The 18,698-nt window shown below is 35.7% G+C and overlaps 1 protein-coding gene across 1 annotated transcript; it reads right to left on the bottom strand.

The window, feature by feature from the left end:
- Nucleotides 1-5,839: 5,839 nt before the first annotated feature.
- On the bottom strand, nucleotides 5,840-8,353 carry LOC109052352 (microfibril-associated glycoprotein 4-like). The gene is made up of 6 exons (XM_019069797.2): nucleotides 8,257-8,353; nucleotides 8,070-8,131; nucleotides 7,752-7,964; nucleotides 7,575-7,671; nucleotides 7,158-7,325; nucleotides 5,840-6,320 (listed from the first exon to the last, which is right to left on the bottom strand). Exons 2-6 carry the CDS (start codon nucleotides 8,073-8,075, stop codon nucleotides 6,067-6,069), a joined length of 738 nt encoding a protein of 245 aa, XP_018925342.1. The 5' UTR covers nucleotides 8,076-8,131; nucleotides 8,257-8,353; the 3' UTR covers nucleotides 5,840-6,066.
- Nucleotides 8,354-18,698: the final 10,345 nt, after the last annotated feature.

Genomic DNA, 18,698 nt, shown 5'->3' with positions numbered 1-18,698 from the left:
TATTGCCTTATTCAAGTGATTTAACATTTTTAGTTTTTCACTAACCACGCATAACATTTTTTTTCCTCAAAAACACAATCATGTACATACATGCTGCTCACATATTATTATAGCCCAGTTTGTGCTGATTACAGTGAGATTAGACTTTAGCCATTTAGATATTTATAAGAAACTGAAAAAAAGCACAAATGTCAGGGCATGACCAAACCTTTCCAGGCCCCAAAAATACCCTTAGACTCCAGAGGGTTAAATTAACATTCATTGTAGCAGCCCTGTGATTCAACAATAAAAGACCTGGAATTTTCAGTATAAGTAACAAAAATGTGTAAAACATATTTTAATGGCCATAATTAAGTGTGAAAATAACCAAAGGACATACAGTCATACCAAAAAATATTCAGAGACCAGATATAATTTTTTATATTTTTTACTAGTGGGTGCAGGACACTATAGTTCATGTATGTGTGAGGATAACAAAATAAAGTAAGCTGTGACAAATTCTACCAAAAAAATCTTCAAACAGTGGACTACCAGTAAAACTATTGATAGTTGTGTAAATACTGTCATACTAACAGCTGTCTGAATAATTTTTGATTAATTGTAATTCATTACATACCTTTCTATCAAAGTTATCTAACATTATCAAGATTTTTTTCTGACACAGTTTAACTATGAGTTCTTGTCATATTTAATTTACCATCTTCTAAACTATAGATAATAAACTGTGATAATGTGAAATGTTGAAGGTGTCTGAGTAAATTTTGGTTTGACTATCTATTTAACAAATTAAGTTAACATTTTACACACTCTTTCGGTTTCTGCACCCAACATTTAAAACATTTTCAAATGCAATAAAAATATCAGTTTGATCAGATCTTTACATGACAAAATTTTTAACATCAGCAAGCAGCCAACATCTACTGACCACATATTTTTCTGACTGCTTTTGTCATATTTAAAAAAAAAAAAAAAAAAAAAAAAAAAAAAAAAAAAAAAACATGGTTACAACAGGCAAATTAAGGCTAACTTTAAAAAGTTTGAGTCAAACTGCCTAACTACTGATCACCATAATGGTGATGTCAAACCAAACTATTATTTTCAATAAACCATCAACATCTAAACCTCTATTAATCTCAGTAAGACCTTTTGTAAATGTCAGAAATAAAACCCATCTGGTTTATAAGTGAAGCTGGTAGTGGTGTTTTTTTTTTTGTTGTTTTTTTATTTTTTATTTTTTTAGTTATTTACTCTGGAGCTTGACATCAAACAAAGGTTGGGTTTTCAATCAAAATTTGACTTCTGAGCAATGTCCACATCTTGTGTGATGGGAAGCTTTATTAGAATGTTAAAGGATAATGTTCTAATAATGTTATCATGAATGTTATCCTAATTTTTAGCAGAACATTCTGGGAACTAAAATAAAACTTGCAGCTGAAAACATTCCCAGAGCATGAAAAATTTCTTGCTCCTTGGTTTTTGGATGAAATTTATGTTTTCGGTATGTTAATGTGTTTTTGTATTGATTATGTGTTTTTGAGTCATTTCTTTTTATTCTCTTAATCTCTTTATTTACTTTATTTGTATATGTACAGTACTTTGGCATACACTAGCTGTTTTTAAATGTGCTATAATAATAAACTGACCTTGACCTTGACCTAGCAAAGTTATTAATTATTGTGATATTTACAAGGTCATTGAGTTGTTTTAACCATGCAACTTATCAGCAGTTAGTGTTTCAACATTGTGCAGTGCAAGAGTGACTCAAATGCAGATGCACTTACAGATAAAAGTTCAGCCGAAGATGCGAGTGACTCGTTGATTTTATAGAATTTCTCTATGATCATCGAACCCAAATTAAATTAGTATTCTGTCATGTCAGAGGTGAGCTGATGCATTGAAACTTAATGAACAGATATGCTTGTCTCCTGCTGTTCTTTCACTTTCCCATCAAAATAAACACAAAAAGCCAGTAAATAAATAAATAATAAAGGAAGCAGGCATCATGTTAGCATTCAGCTTATGCCAAGAATCATATGTTTATTACGGTTTTAGTCAGTCACTCTCGATAGAATTGGGCGCTCACTTAGAGAGACCAATCTACTTCGAGTGTAACTGAAAGAGCCAATGCACACTAGTATGCGATGTTTGCCTCCAGCTGCCATTGATCACAGCGTAAGTATAAGCAGGCAGCAGATGCAACACATACTCAGCCTTTCGCTTTTGAGCTTAGCAATTACATCTTTCTGCTCCTGACTACTCTACAAACAGAGAAGAACTGAACGAGTTCAGTGCACTCTTTGAGAGCTCTTGGCAGAGGTTGGACTTTCAAGTCACATGCAAGTCAAGTCATATACCAAGTCCTCAAAGAGTTAAAGTTAATGAGATAATTAAGTGACTAATTAAATGATGATTGTGCATTAGTGATGAACACCTGCTGTTTCTGAGAATTACAGAGGATCAGATGTTGATGTTTTATTGGTTAAAATTGGTACCACCATCATGGAGATCAGTGTTTGCTTTAGTTGGGCTCTTGACCCTTGACTCTAATGTTAGATATTTCTCTGTAACAATGCAAGAACTGTTGTAAAGTAGGGAGATCAATACTGTACAGTGAGCAGATATTAGCTGTTTTTTATGCTGCGATGATAATCAAAAGTTGGTCTGATTACAATCAAAATAACTTTCTGTATCTATATGTCTAGGTTTTGCATAATCAACTCTGTGAAAAAAAGTGCTGCTCTAATAGGTACTGTGAATGAATTTTAAATATGCAAAGAATAATTTTTTTTTTTTAGCCCAAATCTAGTTAGAAACACACACAGACATCAAGAACCAACATATGAATATCAACAATGGTGGCAATCAACAAAATGTTTCATGCTGCAATGCATGCTGGGTAACACCATAGTAAAAACTCCCATCATGCACTGCAGTATGAAAAATTATTGTCACCACTGTTGAGGATCATATGATAAGTGTCGATGTCTAAAAGCCTAATCTAAAGGAAGTCTATTTTTCAATATTTAAGCATTATGGTGGCATGTTTAATAGGACTTTTTTTCAGTTCAGTGATAGCTGAGTCTCATTCAATAAACAAAAGAGATACCATTTCATGATGTTCATTCATCATGCAGTATAGGCAGAAAGTGTAAGCCCACCTGTTTCTTAAAGCTTTGATTCGGCAATGTATAAACACTTGCTATAAAACAACATTGTAATTGCTTAAAAGCAAATTACTATGAGTTAATGAAAGGGTCAAGAGCTCAAGTAATGCAAACACTGATCTCCATGATGGTGGCATGATTTTAACCGATAAAACATCAACATCTAAGCCTCTGTAATTCTCAGACACAGCAGGTGTTCATCACTAATGCACAATCATCATTTAATTAGTCACTTAATTATCTCATTAACTTTAACTCTTTGAGGACTTGCATGTGACTTTGAGGACTTGCATGTGACTTGAAAGTCCCACCTCTGTATTAAAGAGAAAATAATCACTTCATCCAATGTTTAAGTGAATAAAATAGCCATTGACAGCCGTACTTACTGGAGTTCCATAACTATTGAAGTCTCTCTCACAGGACTTGTGTGCATGTAGTTGATGTAAAAGAGCAAAGCAGACATTTGGACCAAAGCACTGTGAGACAATGGAGGGGGAGACTAAAAATCTTTCTAAACTTAAAATGCACTTTGTGTTGTTTTACTACTTACACAATTATTTAAAGTATAAAACGTTGTTATTTACAATTCACAACGTGGTTTTTTATTACTATAATTTTAGGGTTATTAATTGAAGCAGCTGATTTCAAGGCAGCAAGGTTTTCAGGATTACCACAAACTTCCAGGCAGGTGTGTGGACAGGCTGGAGATAAACTCTGCAGGATGCTGGTCCTCCAGGACACCAGTGTTGTAAGTGATCATCCTACACTGTAACACCCGACAAGTAACTTAACTCAAACCGTTTGAGTAAACAGATTGCCTTAATTTAAACCATGTAAGTTTTAAAACTTTGCAATTAAGTAATTAAGTGATTAATTGAGTGATAATTGTGAATAAGTGATGAACAGCTGCTGTTAACAAACAGAATCACTGAAGAAAAGAGAAACACAAGAACTACTACAACTGACTTCAGACACAGCCTTAGATAAAATAAACCTAAAATAAAATGCATTAAATCTCTCAAGATCTGATTAAACAACCCCACAAACAGCATCACCAGCTCCACTTATTAATAACCAGACTGACTTTATTTCTGTCAGATGTCTACAGAAGATCTGATTGAGATTTAACTAAGGTTTAAATGTTGATTTATTGTTTCATTTGAAGTAACCATGTTAGAGATCAGTGTTTGCTTTAGTTGGGCTCTTCACCCTTGACTTCTGTCTTAGTTTATTTTTTCTCTGGTTGTTGTAACCATGTGTTTTTGAAACATGTTTGTTATAACTCAAAAACTCAGGTATCCGGTATTGGTTGTTATACAGCACATTGGTGATGACAATCATCATTATGCAGCTGTTCAGAGTCCAAAATCTGCCAGGAATCAAGGGTGAAGAGCCCAACTAAAGCAAACACTGATCTCTAACATGGTTACTTCAAATGAAACAATAAATCAACATCTAAACCTGAGTTAATTCTCAATCAGATCTTCTGTAGACGTCTGACAGAAATAAAGTCAGTCTGGTTATTAATAAGTGGAGCTGGTGATGCTGTTTGTGGGGTTGTTTAATCAGATCTTGAGAGATTTAATGTATTTTATTTCAGTTTAATTTCATCTAAGGCTGTGTCTGAAGTCAGTTGTAGTTCTTGTGTTTCTCTTTTCTTCAGTAATTCTGTTTGTTAACAGCAGCTGTTCATCACTAATGCTCAATTATCACTCAATTAATCACTTAATTATTTAATTGCAATGTATATCTTCTTTCAGTGAACTCAACTGAATTAATTTCAGAGTACTCACAACTATTAGTTTTAAAACTTTAATGGTTTAAGGCAATCGGTTTCCTCAAACGGTTTGAGTAAACCTAACTTGTCAGGTTTTTAAGGATATCTGTTTACTCAAACGGTTTAAACGGAGTTAATTTACTTGTCGGGTTTTACAGTGATACTGCATCTTTTCTCAAAGGTGTCAAAACCAAAATACATTTCAATTTGTATTGATATATGCAATTTTTCACTGATGTTCATTGATTTTTCTTAATTTTCTCCATTTAGTTTGTGTCACAAGTACATTTACATTTATTTAAAGCTGCATATTCATGCATCAAGTTAAAGCATTAGTAATTTTCCAAAAATGAAAGTTCTGTCACCCTTTACCCACTTTTTGTTGTTTCAAACCTGTATTACTTACTGTATTACAATAATAAGCCATTTTCATATGTGACTAAGACATCCTCTTGGGACATAGCCCCCACCCAAGCGAACACTGTAACGCAAGTTTATAAAAGTGATAATATAATATATTACAGTGTTTTGCCAGAATATAACTTAACCTTGTGTTAAAGCCATTTTTAATTATGTACTCAATAATGCCTTCTGTTGCTGAAGTGGGACGTTTCGCGTCGGGTTATTCTTTGCCTCTAAGTCATACAAGATCCTTTTATTCATGGCTAGTCATTGATTATCCCTTACACATAGAACATACTTTTTTTTCAGCCGTCATGTAATTACTTATTCGAAATACTTATTCAAAATAAGTACATACTCAAGGGAACATGCAATTTTGGACACAGCTCTAGTTGTGCCAGAAGTGCATCCAATCAGATTTTGTATATGACTAAAAAAATGATTTCTCATTGAGTGTTGTTGGTGTTTGTTGTGGAGATGAACACATCAGACATGCTTTCAATGCAGGAGTTTATTGCAAATGTATGAACTGTTTATTAATTTCAGTTGTACATTAAAAGAAGTGACCCAGAACAAAGAACAATTTATTAACAGTACTATGTGTTTATCAGAGTGATATTCCTACATGATTTACTAAAGCTACACATTTAATAGAGAAGATGAAACGCTTAATCATTAATATGATTGTTCTGTTGTTCATTTTTGAGAAGCACTCAGATGTTTCTATGACACACGTCTGATCTTCATGCAGATGAATTTCAGACCAACATCAGTTTTCTTCCATTTTAACCAAGTATTTCCAATAGCGAAATGAGTGGCATCTTCACCCAGTAAATACACACCGTTGGGGTTTGTATCCAGACAGTCTTTGTACCAAAATGCCCCGAGACGAAGTTTGGCACAGTTACCTTCACGGACATCTTGGTCTTTGTCCAAGGTGGTGAACTTCTGTCCATTATGAAAAGATAAAGAGTCACCTGCAAAGAGGAAGAGCATCATTTAGGGCAATATCTCAATGGAAATTACTTTTCATGAGTATAAAAAGTGACATTGCTTCTTGTGCATACTCTGTTGCTTATACTGTCAGTTAGGTCCAGTCATTTACATTTATCAACATTTTATTAATTAAATTTATTAAATTCTGATTGGACTGTGTTGGTAACAAGCACTTACCTAAAGATTACGGAGGTTAACCAGGAAATTACAGAATATGTACATACATATTTACATCGGGTCTATTCACTCAGGATAAGCATTACCTGAGGTCATTTTTGGACCTTTTTGCAGAAGACTAAAATCACTGAGAAGCTCTGCTAATAATTACTTTACCCCACCTCTCCATATACAACTAAACCCATCCGAATAGGGCTTCACTCTAAAAAGTAATTAAGAGATGTAGCAAAGACATCAGTAAAATAGTCCATGTGACATCAGGGGTTCAACCGTAATTTTACAAAGCTACAAGAATACTTTTTTTGCGCAAAGAAAACAAAAATAATGACTTTATTCAACAATTCTTCTCCTCCTCATCCAGTCTGCTGTGACTTGCACTCATGATACTCTCCAAAATGGAGGCAAGTCACAGCAGACTGGATGAGGAGAAGATGAATTGTGGACGCCACATGGACTATTTTACTGATGTTTTTGCTATGTTTCTGGACCTTGATTGTGGTAGGACCCTTGCTGTCTATGGGAGGGTCAGAAAGCTCTCTGATTTTTTTTTCCCTTTAAGAGTAATCACTTATTTTTCAAGGTAATTAAATTACAGTAATTAGTAATGCATTACACCCCACACTTAAATAAAAGTGTCCTACCTGCTCCTCCATTTTTGAATCCTGAAACATTCAGTCTATATCCGTCAGCTTCAGGACCCACAGAGAAAGATGAGTACAGAGCAAAAACTTTATTTCCTTGAAAGTCCTCCAGATCCACTCTCAGCATGTACTTCCTGTTGCGTGTCATCTGGTACATGTTCTCCAGCCCTGATCATACACACACATGAAGAACACGCTCAACCAAACACTGGACATGAACATCCACACAAACACACACATGAAGAACACGTTCAACCAAACACTGGACATGAACATCCACACAAACACACACACGAAGAACACATTCAACCAAACACTGGACATGAACATCCACACAAACACACACAAAAAGAACACGCTCAACCAAACGCTGTACATGAACATCCACACAAACACACACACGCTGTGAGATCTTACCCAGCCAGTATTCTCCCTGCACATTCCCAAATCCACTCTTGTATGGATTCCACGCCCGATAGAAACTCACACTGCCGTCCATTCTCCTCTGAATCACCTGTGACAGGTTTATATAGAAGATATGACTCATAATGAATGTTCTGATGTGTGTTTAATGATCTAAAGTCACATTATTACCGTCCATCCTCCATTGTCTTCATCTTTTCCATCTGAGATCATCTGACAGTAAACCCAGACAGGAATGTCTCCTGCTGGATAGATGGAGTAAATCCCACTGACAGTTTCTCCTGATTTATAAAGTTCAGAACAGTCGACTGGCTTGAATCCATCAGAAACCGACACCATAACCCCCATGAAAACAGAGAGCAGAGCCACGACAAACACCTTCATCTACAGAGAGACACAGCTGATCATCATCCTCATTCATAGTGATCAAACCACACTGACATTTGGAATAAAAGTAAAAAGAGTTTCTATAATTGTGATTGAACTTACTGCCATCTTCTCAATCTTTTCTCAGTAGATCACTGCAGAGATTTGCTATTTTCTCTTTAAATCTTGAAGAAAGCAAACATAAAAATCAGAATATTGTTGTTTGTGTCTATTTCTTTTTCTAAATTATTCTGTTTCACAAATGTCATAGTGTTCTGTGAGGTAAATTAATAATAAAGTAGTAACTCACCGTTTGTGTTCTTCAGTCTGACACAAACACTCTTTATATTTGTCAGTTTCTCAGGCTCCTCCTTTGAGTTAAAGAAGAAATTCTTGGCACAAGCTGAATGCTAACATGATGCCTGCTTCCTTTATTATTTATTTATTTACTGGCTTTTGTGTTATTTTTTGACAGGATAGTGAAGAAACAGTCTATAAAATCTATGAATCACTCGCATCTTCAGCTGAACTTTTATCAGTAAGAGGTTCTGCATTTGAGTCACTCTTGTGCTGCACAATGTTGAAACACTAGCTGGTGATAAGTTACATGGTTAGCAGTACACTCTAAGTACAACTTAAAAAAAAAAACATAATAAATAACTATGCTACTTTTATAAAATCTTTGAATACCACAAAATAAATTATTAAAAATCCAACAGTTAATTTTGTCTAAAGGAAATTAGTATTTGACTTAAATTGAAATTGTTAAAATATACTTAATAACAAAATATTTAAGAATGTAGAAATTATACTAAACAGTTTTGAGAACTACTATATATTGCATATCAATATTATTCATCTTTAACAGCAAATTACAAATAAATTGAGTAAGTGGGACAATTTTTACCTGCATGCTTTGAAATTGATTGTATAAGAAAAGTAAATGTTGAAATGAATTAGTTTTTTCTGTTTTAATATATGAGGAGATCTGTTCATGTTTAATATTCTATTGAGATAACTCTCATTTCCAGGTTTGAAACATAGAATCCATTAAGTAAAGTTTCCCTCAGAAGCTACAAAAAAGTCATTTTTCTACATATTCTATTGTCAATAGAGAAGCAGTGTATAGCACATTTCACACCAAAGTCTACGGAAGCCCGTTTCCACCAATGAATGAAAAAAAAAAAAAAAAAAAAAAAAAAAAAAAAAAAAAGGTAATTGCAACTTATATTCTCATAACTGCGAGTTTAAGTCGTGCAATTCTAAGAAAAAAAGTCTAAATTGTGAGAAAAAATGTCAGAATTGTGAGATAAAAAGTCAAAATTATCTTTTTTATTTTTTATTTGATGGCAGAAAGGGGCTTCCATAGAAGTTACTTTCAAACCGCTCAGGTTTCCATCGTGCTGAATTCACACATACTCTTATTGAAATGACTGGATTTTGCCCTCAAATTTTTGCTAAGCAACCGTACATGTGCCTGTACCTTTAAAACCCACTTGCAGCAGTGTAGCAAGAAATTAGATTTATCTAATGTATTTCACTTTTGTAATGATTTATCTGACAAAAATTGTTAATTTATTTATTTAACTTATTTAATGATTTATCCACTTTATTTAAGCATTTGTTTCACTTATGTTATGATTTATTGTTCAGAAAATGATTTATTTCTGAAGAGACCACATCTGACATAATGTACATATAGACATAATGCTTTCGGTGAAGGAGTTTATGATTCATTTATATAATAGTAAATCAAAGGACCAAAAAACAAAGATAAACACTTACTTACATTGAGGAAAGTAAAAGCTTAAACCTTCACATCTGCACTGTAAAACCCAACAAGTAACTTAACTCAAACCGTTTGAGTAAACAGATATCCTTAAAAACCTGACAAGTTGGGTTTACTCAAACCGTTTAGGGAAACAGATTGCCTTAAACCATTTAAGTTTTAAAACTAACACACTGTAAAACCCGACAAGTAATGTAACTCAAACCTTTTGTGTAAACAAATATCCTTAAAAACATGACAAGTTGGGTTTACTCAAACTGTTTGAGGAAACCGATTGCCTTAAACCATTTAAGTTTTAAAACTTAACAGTTATGAGTACTCTGAACTTAATTCAGTTGAGTTCACTGAAAGAAGATATACATTGCAATTAAATAATTAAGTGATTAATTGAGTGATAATTGTGAATTAGTGATGAACAGCTGCTGTTAACAAACAGAATTACTGAAGAAAAGGAGAGAAAGGAACTACAACTGACTTCAGACACAGCCTCCCTAAAACCTGACAAGTTATGTTAACTCAAACCGTTTGAGGAAACCGATTGCCTTAAACCATTTAAGTTTTAAAACAAATAGTTGTGAGTTCTCTGAACTTAATTCAGTTGAGTTCACTGAAAGAAGATATACATTGCAATTAAATAATTAAGTGATTAATTGAGTGATAATTGTGAATTAGTGATGAACACCTGCTGTTAACAAACAGAATTACTGAAGAAAAGAGAAACACAAGAACTACAACTGACTTCAGACAGCCTTAGATAAAATAAACTGAAATAAAATACATTTAATCTCTCAAGATCTGATTAAACAACCCCACAAACAGCATCACCAACTCCACTTATTAATAACCAGACTGACTTTATTTCTGTCAGACATCTACAGAAGATCTGATTGAGATTTAACTAAGGTTTAGATGTTGATTTGTTTTCATTTAAAGTAACCATGTTAGAGATCAGTGTTTGCTTTAGTTGGGCTCTTGACCCTTGATTTCTCTTTTAGGTTTTTTCTTTGGCTGTTGTAACCATTTGTTGTAACTCAAAAGCCCAGAGAAAATATCATCAGGTGTTATACACACACTCACACTCTTGGAAACTGCTTTTATCCAAAGCAACTTACAGTGCATTCAGATTAGTGTTTTTTTTAATCTAACCTGTACCTAGATGTTAATTGTTATACTGTATATTGGTGATGATAATCATTGATTATGTAACTGTTTGGGGTCTGATCTCTGATGAAATAGGTGTTGTGTAATTAGTTGGATTGATTACAGTAAAAGTGATTCTAACAGCCAGTGGTTCTGTGATAATCAGTTAATATAAAGAACTTTCCAAACAGTTTGGTTTTCTATGGTGTCACTTAGTCACACACAGACACCAATAATCAAAATATGAACCTCAACAATGGTGACCATAAAAAAAAAAAAACAATGCAGCAGAGCATGCTGGGAGCTATGGATGAGTTTTGTACTACAATAGTACACAGCATGCATTGCAGCATGTTTTTTTTTTTTGTTTTGTTTTTTCGTAACCATTGTTGAGGTTCATATTCTGATTATTGATCTCTGTGTGTGACTAATTGACACCATAGAAGACCAAACTGTTTGGAAAGTCCTTTATATTAACTGATTATGAAATAACCACTGACTTTTTGAATGGCTTTCATTGTAATCAACTGACCTAACTATAGAATATCTATTTAGTCAGTTTTTGGGCTCTGAACAGCTTGATAATTGATGATTATCATCACCAATATGCTGTATAACAACCAATACGTTAGCATATTCTCCCTGGGTTTTTTGAGTTATAACAAACATGTTTCAAAAACACATGGTTATAACGTCCAAAAAAAAATTATCTAAGACAGAAATCGAGGGTCAAGAGCCCAACTAAAGCAAACACTGATCTCTAACATGGTTACTTCAAATGAAACAATAAATCAACATCTAAACCTTAGTTAATTCTCAATAAGATCTTCTGTAGACATCTGACAGAAATAAAGTCAGTCTGGTTATTAATAAGTGGAGCTGGTGATGCTGTTTGTTAACAGCAGCTGCTCATCACTAAAGCTCAATCAGCACTTAATTAATCACTTGATTACATAATTGCAAAGTTTTAAAACTTACATGGTTTAAGTAAAGGCAATCTGTTTACTCAAACGGTTTGAGTTACTGTGACTTGTCAGGTTTTACAGTGTGTCAAATAGCAAAAACAATATCAGACATTGGTTCCTGAAAACACTAATGTTTCTAAGAAACATGTTTGATCTTCATGCTGATGGATTTCATACCAACATCATAACCCTTCCAAGTTTGCCAAACATCTCCAATGGCAAAAAAGGTTGGATCTTTTCCCCATAAATACACACCGTTGAGGTTTGTACCGTGACAGCTATTGTACCAAAATTATGACTTATTCACTGATTTATGACATACTTAGCATTTATAATACTACATTTCTATGCTGATACTAATTGCGGATTATTTAAAATGACATCTTTTTCTGATAAAAAAAAAAAAAAATCTCTAATGTTGTCAACTATACAAGGAACCCTCTAATTTGGTACAATACTGTAATATTAGAGGTTAACTTAACAAAAGAGCCCAAATTACTATATTCAGCTGCTATTTATTTTCAGGTATATGAGGTAAATGCAACGTTAAGTGACATTGATCTCAAGCTGATTTATTGAAGTTTTTCAGCAGTTGAAACGCTGATTGAGTGATTGCATGAGATATGAATAATTTGTCACGTGACATACATAACATACAGCCAAGTATGGTGACCCATACTCAGAATTTGTGCTCTGCATTTAACCCATCCAAAGTGCACACACACAGCAGTGAACACACACCTGGGGCAGTGGGCAGCCATTTATGCTGCGGCACCCAGGGAGCAGTTGGGGGTTCGATGCCTTGATCAAGGGCACATTGAAGGTGGAGAGAGTGCTGTGCATTCACCTACAATTCCTGCCGCCCCGAGACTCAAACTCACAACCTTTGGATTACAAGTCTGAATCTCAAACCATTAGACCACAACTATTTGTGTAAGTTGTACTGTATCTTTCAATATAACTTCTGATGTTCAGTCATGTTTATTTCACTTTATAACATTAAATTAGAATAAATGACTGGCGCTCCATTCTGCTGGTTGATGTAATCTGTAATGCCAAATTTAAGAGTGTCAAAATTGAATTTACTGTTTGAATTTTTGTGGTAGAATGGACAGAATTTGAACGCTGAGACTGTTTCTTATAAGTAACAATTTCTTATAAGTGTGAGTTTTCATGAGTATGAATGAAAGTGTCCTACTGTCACAACTGGTTGTAGAGATGAGGACGATGAAGAAGGTAAAGTTCCAAAGTAGTCTTTAATAATATCCACACAAAGCAGGCAAGTAACGACCATAATACAGATGACACCAGACAAAGAACTGAACTAAACAGGGAGTATAAATAGGAAGGAACTGAGTAGTTAAATGATAAAGCAACAGATGAATAGAATGATAAACAAAAAGACTGAGAAACTAGGTCAACAAAGAAGACTGAATCAAAACACATAGAAACAGAACAAAACTGTGACATAACACCCCCCTCCAGGAAGGCATGGATGTGCATCATAAACTGGCTGAGGAGCTGGATCTAGAGGATGATGAGGGGCTGGTTAAGGACAGGAGACCAGAGAATCCAAGGAGGAGTAGATGGTGGAAGGACTCATGGAAGCGATGATGGCAGGAGGAGACATGGAGGAGTGGATGGTGGAAAGAGTTATGGAGAAGATGACAGTGGGAGGTTCTTGAAGGAGTGGATGGTGGTAGGATCCAGGGAGGACCAGATGGCCAGTGAGATCCCAGAGCGACCCAGGAGACGGCCATGATAGATGCAATCCACAGCTAAACTGATGGAGGAAGGAGCCAAGGTGGAAACTTGAGCCCAACCGACTGAGGTAATGCCAGGAAATGATGAAGCTCAGGTGACGTCCAATGGACCGAGAGACTAAGAGACACCAACGGACCAGGACACCAAGGCAGACTCTCACTGACGAGAGACAAAGGAGGAGCTAGGATGCCGGAGGCCTGCGGTGATGATGGTGCGAGTGAGGAATGAGGTGTAGCCTGAGAGAAGGAGAAGCCAGACAGACCAGAACCATAAGGTTGAAGGGAAGCAAAGGCAGTGAAGATCCCAGAAGTCTGTGGCAATGGTGGAGCAACAACTGACCAGGGAGGAGCCGGTGGGACAAGGGAGTATGGAGGAGCCAGCAGGATGACACCCCGGGTGGAGCCAAGAGGGTGAGGAGCAGGGGCAGGCTGATTGGTCAATAGGCCAAGGTCTGGGGGCTCAGAGCGATGAGGCATAACTTGGGACTCCTCAAGGGCAAGGCAGATCAGGGCTGCATGGAAAGGCTGATGGTGGAGCTGAGGGGCTGAAGGGCACCAGCGGAGGCAGAGCTGAAGGAATGGGGTGGATTTGTGGGGTTTGAGGGAGAGGGTGGATTGGTCAACAGGGCTGGTCAAGTCAAGTCACCTTTATTTATATAGTGCTTTAAACAAAAAAGATTGCGTCAAAGCAACTGAACAACATTAATTAGGAAAACAGTGTGTCAATAATGCAAAATGACAGTTAAAGGCAGTTCATCACTGAATTCAGTGATGTCATCATCTCAGTTCAGTTTAAATAGTATCTGTGCAATAATTTGCAATCAAGTCAACGATATCGTTGTAAATGAAGTGTCCCCAACTAAGCAAGCCAGAGGCGACAGCGGCAAGGAACCAAAACTCCATCGGTGACAGAATGGAAAAAAAACCTTGGGAGAAACCAGGCTCAGTCGGGGGGTCAGTTCTCCTCTGACCAGACGAAACCAGCAGTTCAATTCCAGGCTGCAGCAAAGTCAGATTGTGCAGAAGAATCATCTGTTTCCTGTGGTCTGGTCCCAGTGGTAGTCTGAGACAAGGTCTTTACAGGGGATCTGTCTCTGGGGCTCTAGTTGTCCTGGTCTTCGCTGTCTTTCAGGGCTGTAGAGGTCCTTTCTAGGTGCTGATCCACCATCTGGGCTGGATACGTACTGGATCCGGGTGACTGCAGTGACCCTCTGACTTGGATACAGAGTGTGTCTGCCTCCCGAACAATGTTATGTAGGTTATTGCAGAGTTTAGGCACTAAATAGGAAAAGGATCTGCCGCCCACAGTTGATTTTGATATTACCAAATTGCCTGAGTTTTGAGAACGCAGCGGACGTGGAGGATTATAATGTAACAAGAGCTTGTTCAAATACTGAGGTGCTAAACCATTCAGGGCTTTATAAGTAATAAGCAAGATTTTAAAATCTATACAATGTTTGATAGGGAGCCAGTGCAGTGTTGACAGGACCGGGATAATATGGTCATACTTCCTGGTTCTAGTAAGAACTCTAGCTGCTGCATTTTGGACTAACTGGAGTTAGTTTACTAAGGGTGCAGAACAACCACCCAATAAAGCATTACAATAATCTAACCTTGAGGTCATAAACGCATGGATTAACATTTCTGCATTTGACATTGAACGCATAGGCCGTAATTTAGATATATTTTTGAGATGGAAAAATGCAGTTTTACAAATGCTAGGAACGTGCCTTGCTAAGGAAAGATTGCTATCAAATAGCACACCTAGGTTTCTAATTGATGATGAAGAATTGACAGAGCAGCCATCAATTCTTAGACAGTGTTCTAGGTTGTTACATGCAGAGCTTTTTGGTCCTATAATTAACACCTCTGTTTTCTCAGAATTTAGCAGTAAGAAATTACTTGTCATTCAGTTTTTTATATCGACTATGTATTCCGTTAGTTTTTCAAATTGGTATGTTTCGCCAGGCTGCAAAGAAATATAGAGCTGAGTATCATCAGCATAACAGTGAAAGCTAACACCGTGTTTCCTGATGATATCTCCCAAGGGTAACATGTAAAGCGCGAAGAGTAACGGCCCTAGTACTGAGCCTTGAGGTACTCAGATTTGGGTAGTCCAGGGGCCAAAGACTAAAAGTCCTGCCATATTTTTGCTCCACCCATGAACTCAGCAGATGATCATCAGAGGAGGAACCAAGTCATTCCTTCCAAATCACAAACAAGTCTTGAGTAAAATCCCAAGTCCTCAAAGAGTTAAAGTTAATGAGATAATTAAGTGACTAATTAAATGAAGATTGTGCATTAGTGATGAACACCTGCTGTTAACAATCAACATCACTGAAGAAAAGAGAAACAAAAGAACTACAACTGTCTTTAAGCACAGCCTTGGATGAAATCAATTGAAATGGAAAAAAGAGCTTGCCACCAAAATTGTGGTGAGTATTTGCTTCAGTTGAGCTCTTGAGCCTTTAAGCCATTTTTATAAATTTGCTTTTAAGCAATTGCATTACTGTTTTACAGCAAACATTTGTGCAATGCTGATACAAATCTTGAACTAGCAGATAACTTATGCTTTTGATGACTGTATGATCTTGATTTAAATTTCTTGATTATACTTTTAAAGAGAAGAAATCGTACCTTAGTGGTTAGAGAGGACTGCTGTGTGTTCACTTTGGATGGGTTAAATTATGGCAAAGTACGAATTATGAGTATGGGTCACCATACTTAACTGTATGTCACTTTCACAAAAAAGAGAGAAATGTCATTACGCAAATGACATCATAATGCTTCAATATTAAGGAAAGAAAAAAAAAACCTTTGGCATTAGGCATTTAGCCATGAACATTTATCATGTGATCCTCAACAGTGGTGAAAATAATTATTCATACTGCAGTGGATTATGGGAGTCTTTCATGTATTGCAACATAAAGCATTTTATTGATTGTCACCATTGTAGAGATTCATATGCTGGTTCTTGATATCTGTGTGTGCCTAAAAAGCACTGGTGTTGAAACTTCTGTATGTGTTACACATATTTAAAATTCATTCTCTGTAAATATTAGATCAATGCTTTTTTGTGTATGCTGTCGTTTCACTGGGACTATTCAAAAACTAAACATGTGAAAAGAAAGAAAAAACATTATTTGAGATATAATTAAACCAGTTCATTGTGACTATATGTTCGTCATATATCACAGTTCTCTCTCCTCCACAACACCACATGCAGAGCTACAGAGAGAGATCTGACACAACAAGTCAAGGGTCAAGAGCACAACTAAATCAAACACTGATCTCCATGATGGTGGCATTATTTTAACCAATAAAACATCAACATCTGATCCTCTGTAATTCTCAATAACAGCAGGTGTTCATCACAAATGCATCATCATTTAATTAGTCAACTAATTATCTCATTAACTTTAACTCTTTGAGGACTTGGTATATGACTTGAAGACTTGCTTGTGACTTGAAAGTCCCACCTCTGTCAATTACAGTCCAACTGAATTGGTGAACATGCACAAATTTACATGCACAACATGCCCGAAACAGCCTGGATGACAATTAGCTAACATTGCTGTCAAACTAATCAAGAATTATGCAAAAACACATTTTATTTATTTTAGTTATTTGAGATATAATATATATATAATAGCTGTCTAATTGTGTTAAAATAGATTATACAAAAATTAAAAAATATTATAATTGTTTAATAAACTGTCATCAGAGTAAGCTGCCTACTCAGCTGGATGAAAGCTATTAACATAAAGTTGTTAAGGAACATAACTCAAATTTGTGCTGCATGAGTAACGACACTTTGGTCCAAAGTTCTTTCTAATTCATACTAACCCTTTTACCCTTGATGTAGCTGACATGTTCTCTGTAGCACATGTTCTGTCCTGCCACCCTAGTTTGCTCCATCTTCGGCCATGCAGCTGTGCGAGTCTCTGTGTCGACTTTGCAGAAGTCTTCATCCCAACACTTGTAACATCCATCTGTGAGTAGTCATGGTTCGTGTTTGCTTTGCCTGAGGCAGAGGATAATCTTGGATCGGTCTTTCCACTCGGCATTGTTCGCATTAAAACTTTTGATAAGACTTTAAATTTCAGCTGTAAACAGAGAAAAATGACTTCACATAATGCTGGTAAAGTGGTTTTGTGATGAACCAGTTTTTAGTTTAGCAAAAATTATCACAAAATTATCTTATTTTAAAATAAAATCATCTAATGCAAACAAACATTTATTGGCCATCAAACATAATTTTCATGGCACAAAGTCACTTTGCAGACTATTAAATTAATTGCTGCTCAATCCGAGCAGCTGAGTCCTCTGCCATCTTCAAGAATCGGCTTAAAACACATCTCTTTCATCTTTATTTGACCCTCTAACTTTAGCACTCATTATTCTAATTCTTTTCTTTAAAAAAATCTATTAGCTTTCTATTTTTTTGTATTCTATCTATTTTTTTATTTATTATACAATTATAAACAAAAGACCTCTAACACTAGCTTGCTCTATTCTTTTTCTATTCTATCTGTTTTTTGTTTTCTTATTATATTATTTAAAAGCCCTTGCTATGTGTACTGTGTTTTAAGCTAATTGAGACTTGTTAAAGCACTTATATATCATTGCTCTTTTGTTGTTTGTAATTGCTTCCATTGTCCTCATTTGTAAGTCGCTTTGGATAAAAGCGTCTGCTAAATGACTAAATGTAATATAAATGTAATGGCCATCACCTCTACGGAGTCCAGATCAATTCACTTAATTTGTTACACATGAAGTCAGACAACAAGGAAAATGAGAAGGAAAATCACATTTACTCCAGGAAGATAACACTGAAAACTAATTAATACTAAACTTATTAAACTTTTTATTGTGGGAGTCTTACAAAACAATGTCAAACTGAGTGATGAGTGTCTTAATATTTATGAAACATTAGTATTTCAACATTGTGCAGTGCAAGAGTGACTCAAATGACAGATGATACAGATGCTTTCACTGATAACATTTACAGGCTGCCAGCGCAAGGCCCCTTTGAATTTGCTCATTGGCAAAACATTGGCCCATTAGCATTGGCCCTGCAAGGGCAGCCCTCACA

The sequence above is a fragment of the Cyprinus carpio genome, chromosome B1 (assembly GCF_018340385.1).
Source record: "Cyprinus carpio isolate SPL01 chromosome B1, ASM1834038v1, whole genome shotgun sequence".
Taxonomy (NCBI): Eukaryota; Metazoa; Chordata; class Actinopteri; order Cypriniformes; family Cyprinidae; genus Cyprinus; species Cyprinus carpio.
The sequence above is the reverse complement of the archived record's forward strand: the minus strand, read 5'-3'. Positions and strand labels throughout refer to the sequence as shown.

What these genes read in the sequence shown, in the direction of transcription:
- LOC109052352 (XM_019069797.2), bottom strand. An exon ending in AAGACAATGGAGGATGGACG is followed by an intron (nt 7,672 to 7,751) that starts GTAATAATGTGA and finishes AACCTGTCACAG; the next exon opens with GTGATTCAGAGGAGAATGGA. An exon ending in GCAGGGAGAATACTGGCTGG is followed by an intron (nt 7,326 to 7,574) that starts GTAAGATCTCAC and finishes GTGTATGATCAG; the next exon opens with GGCTGGAGAACATGTACCAG.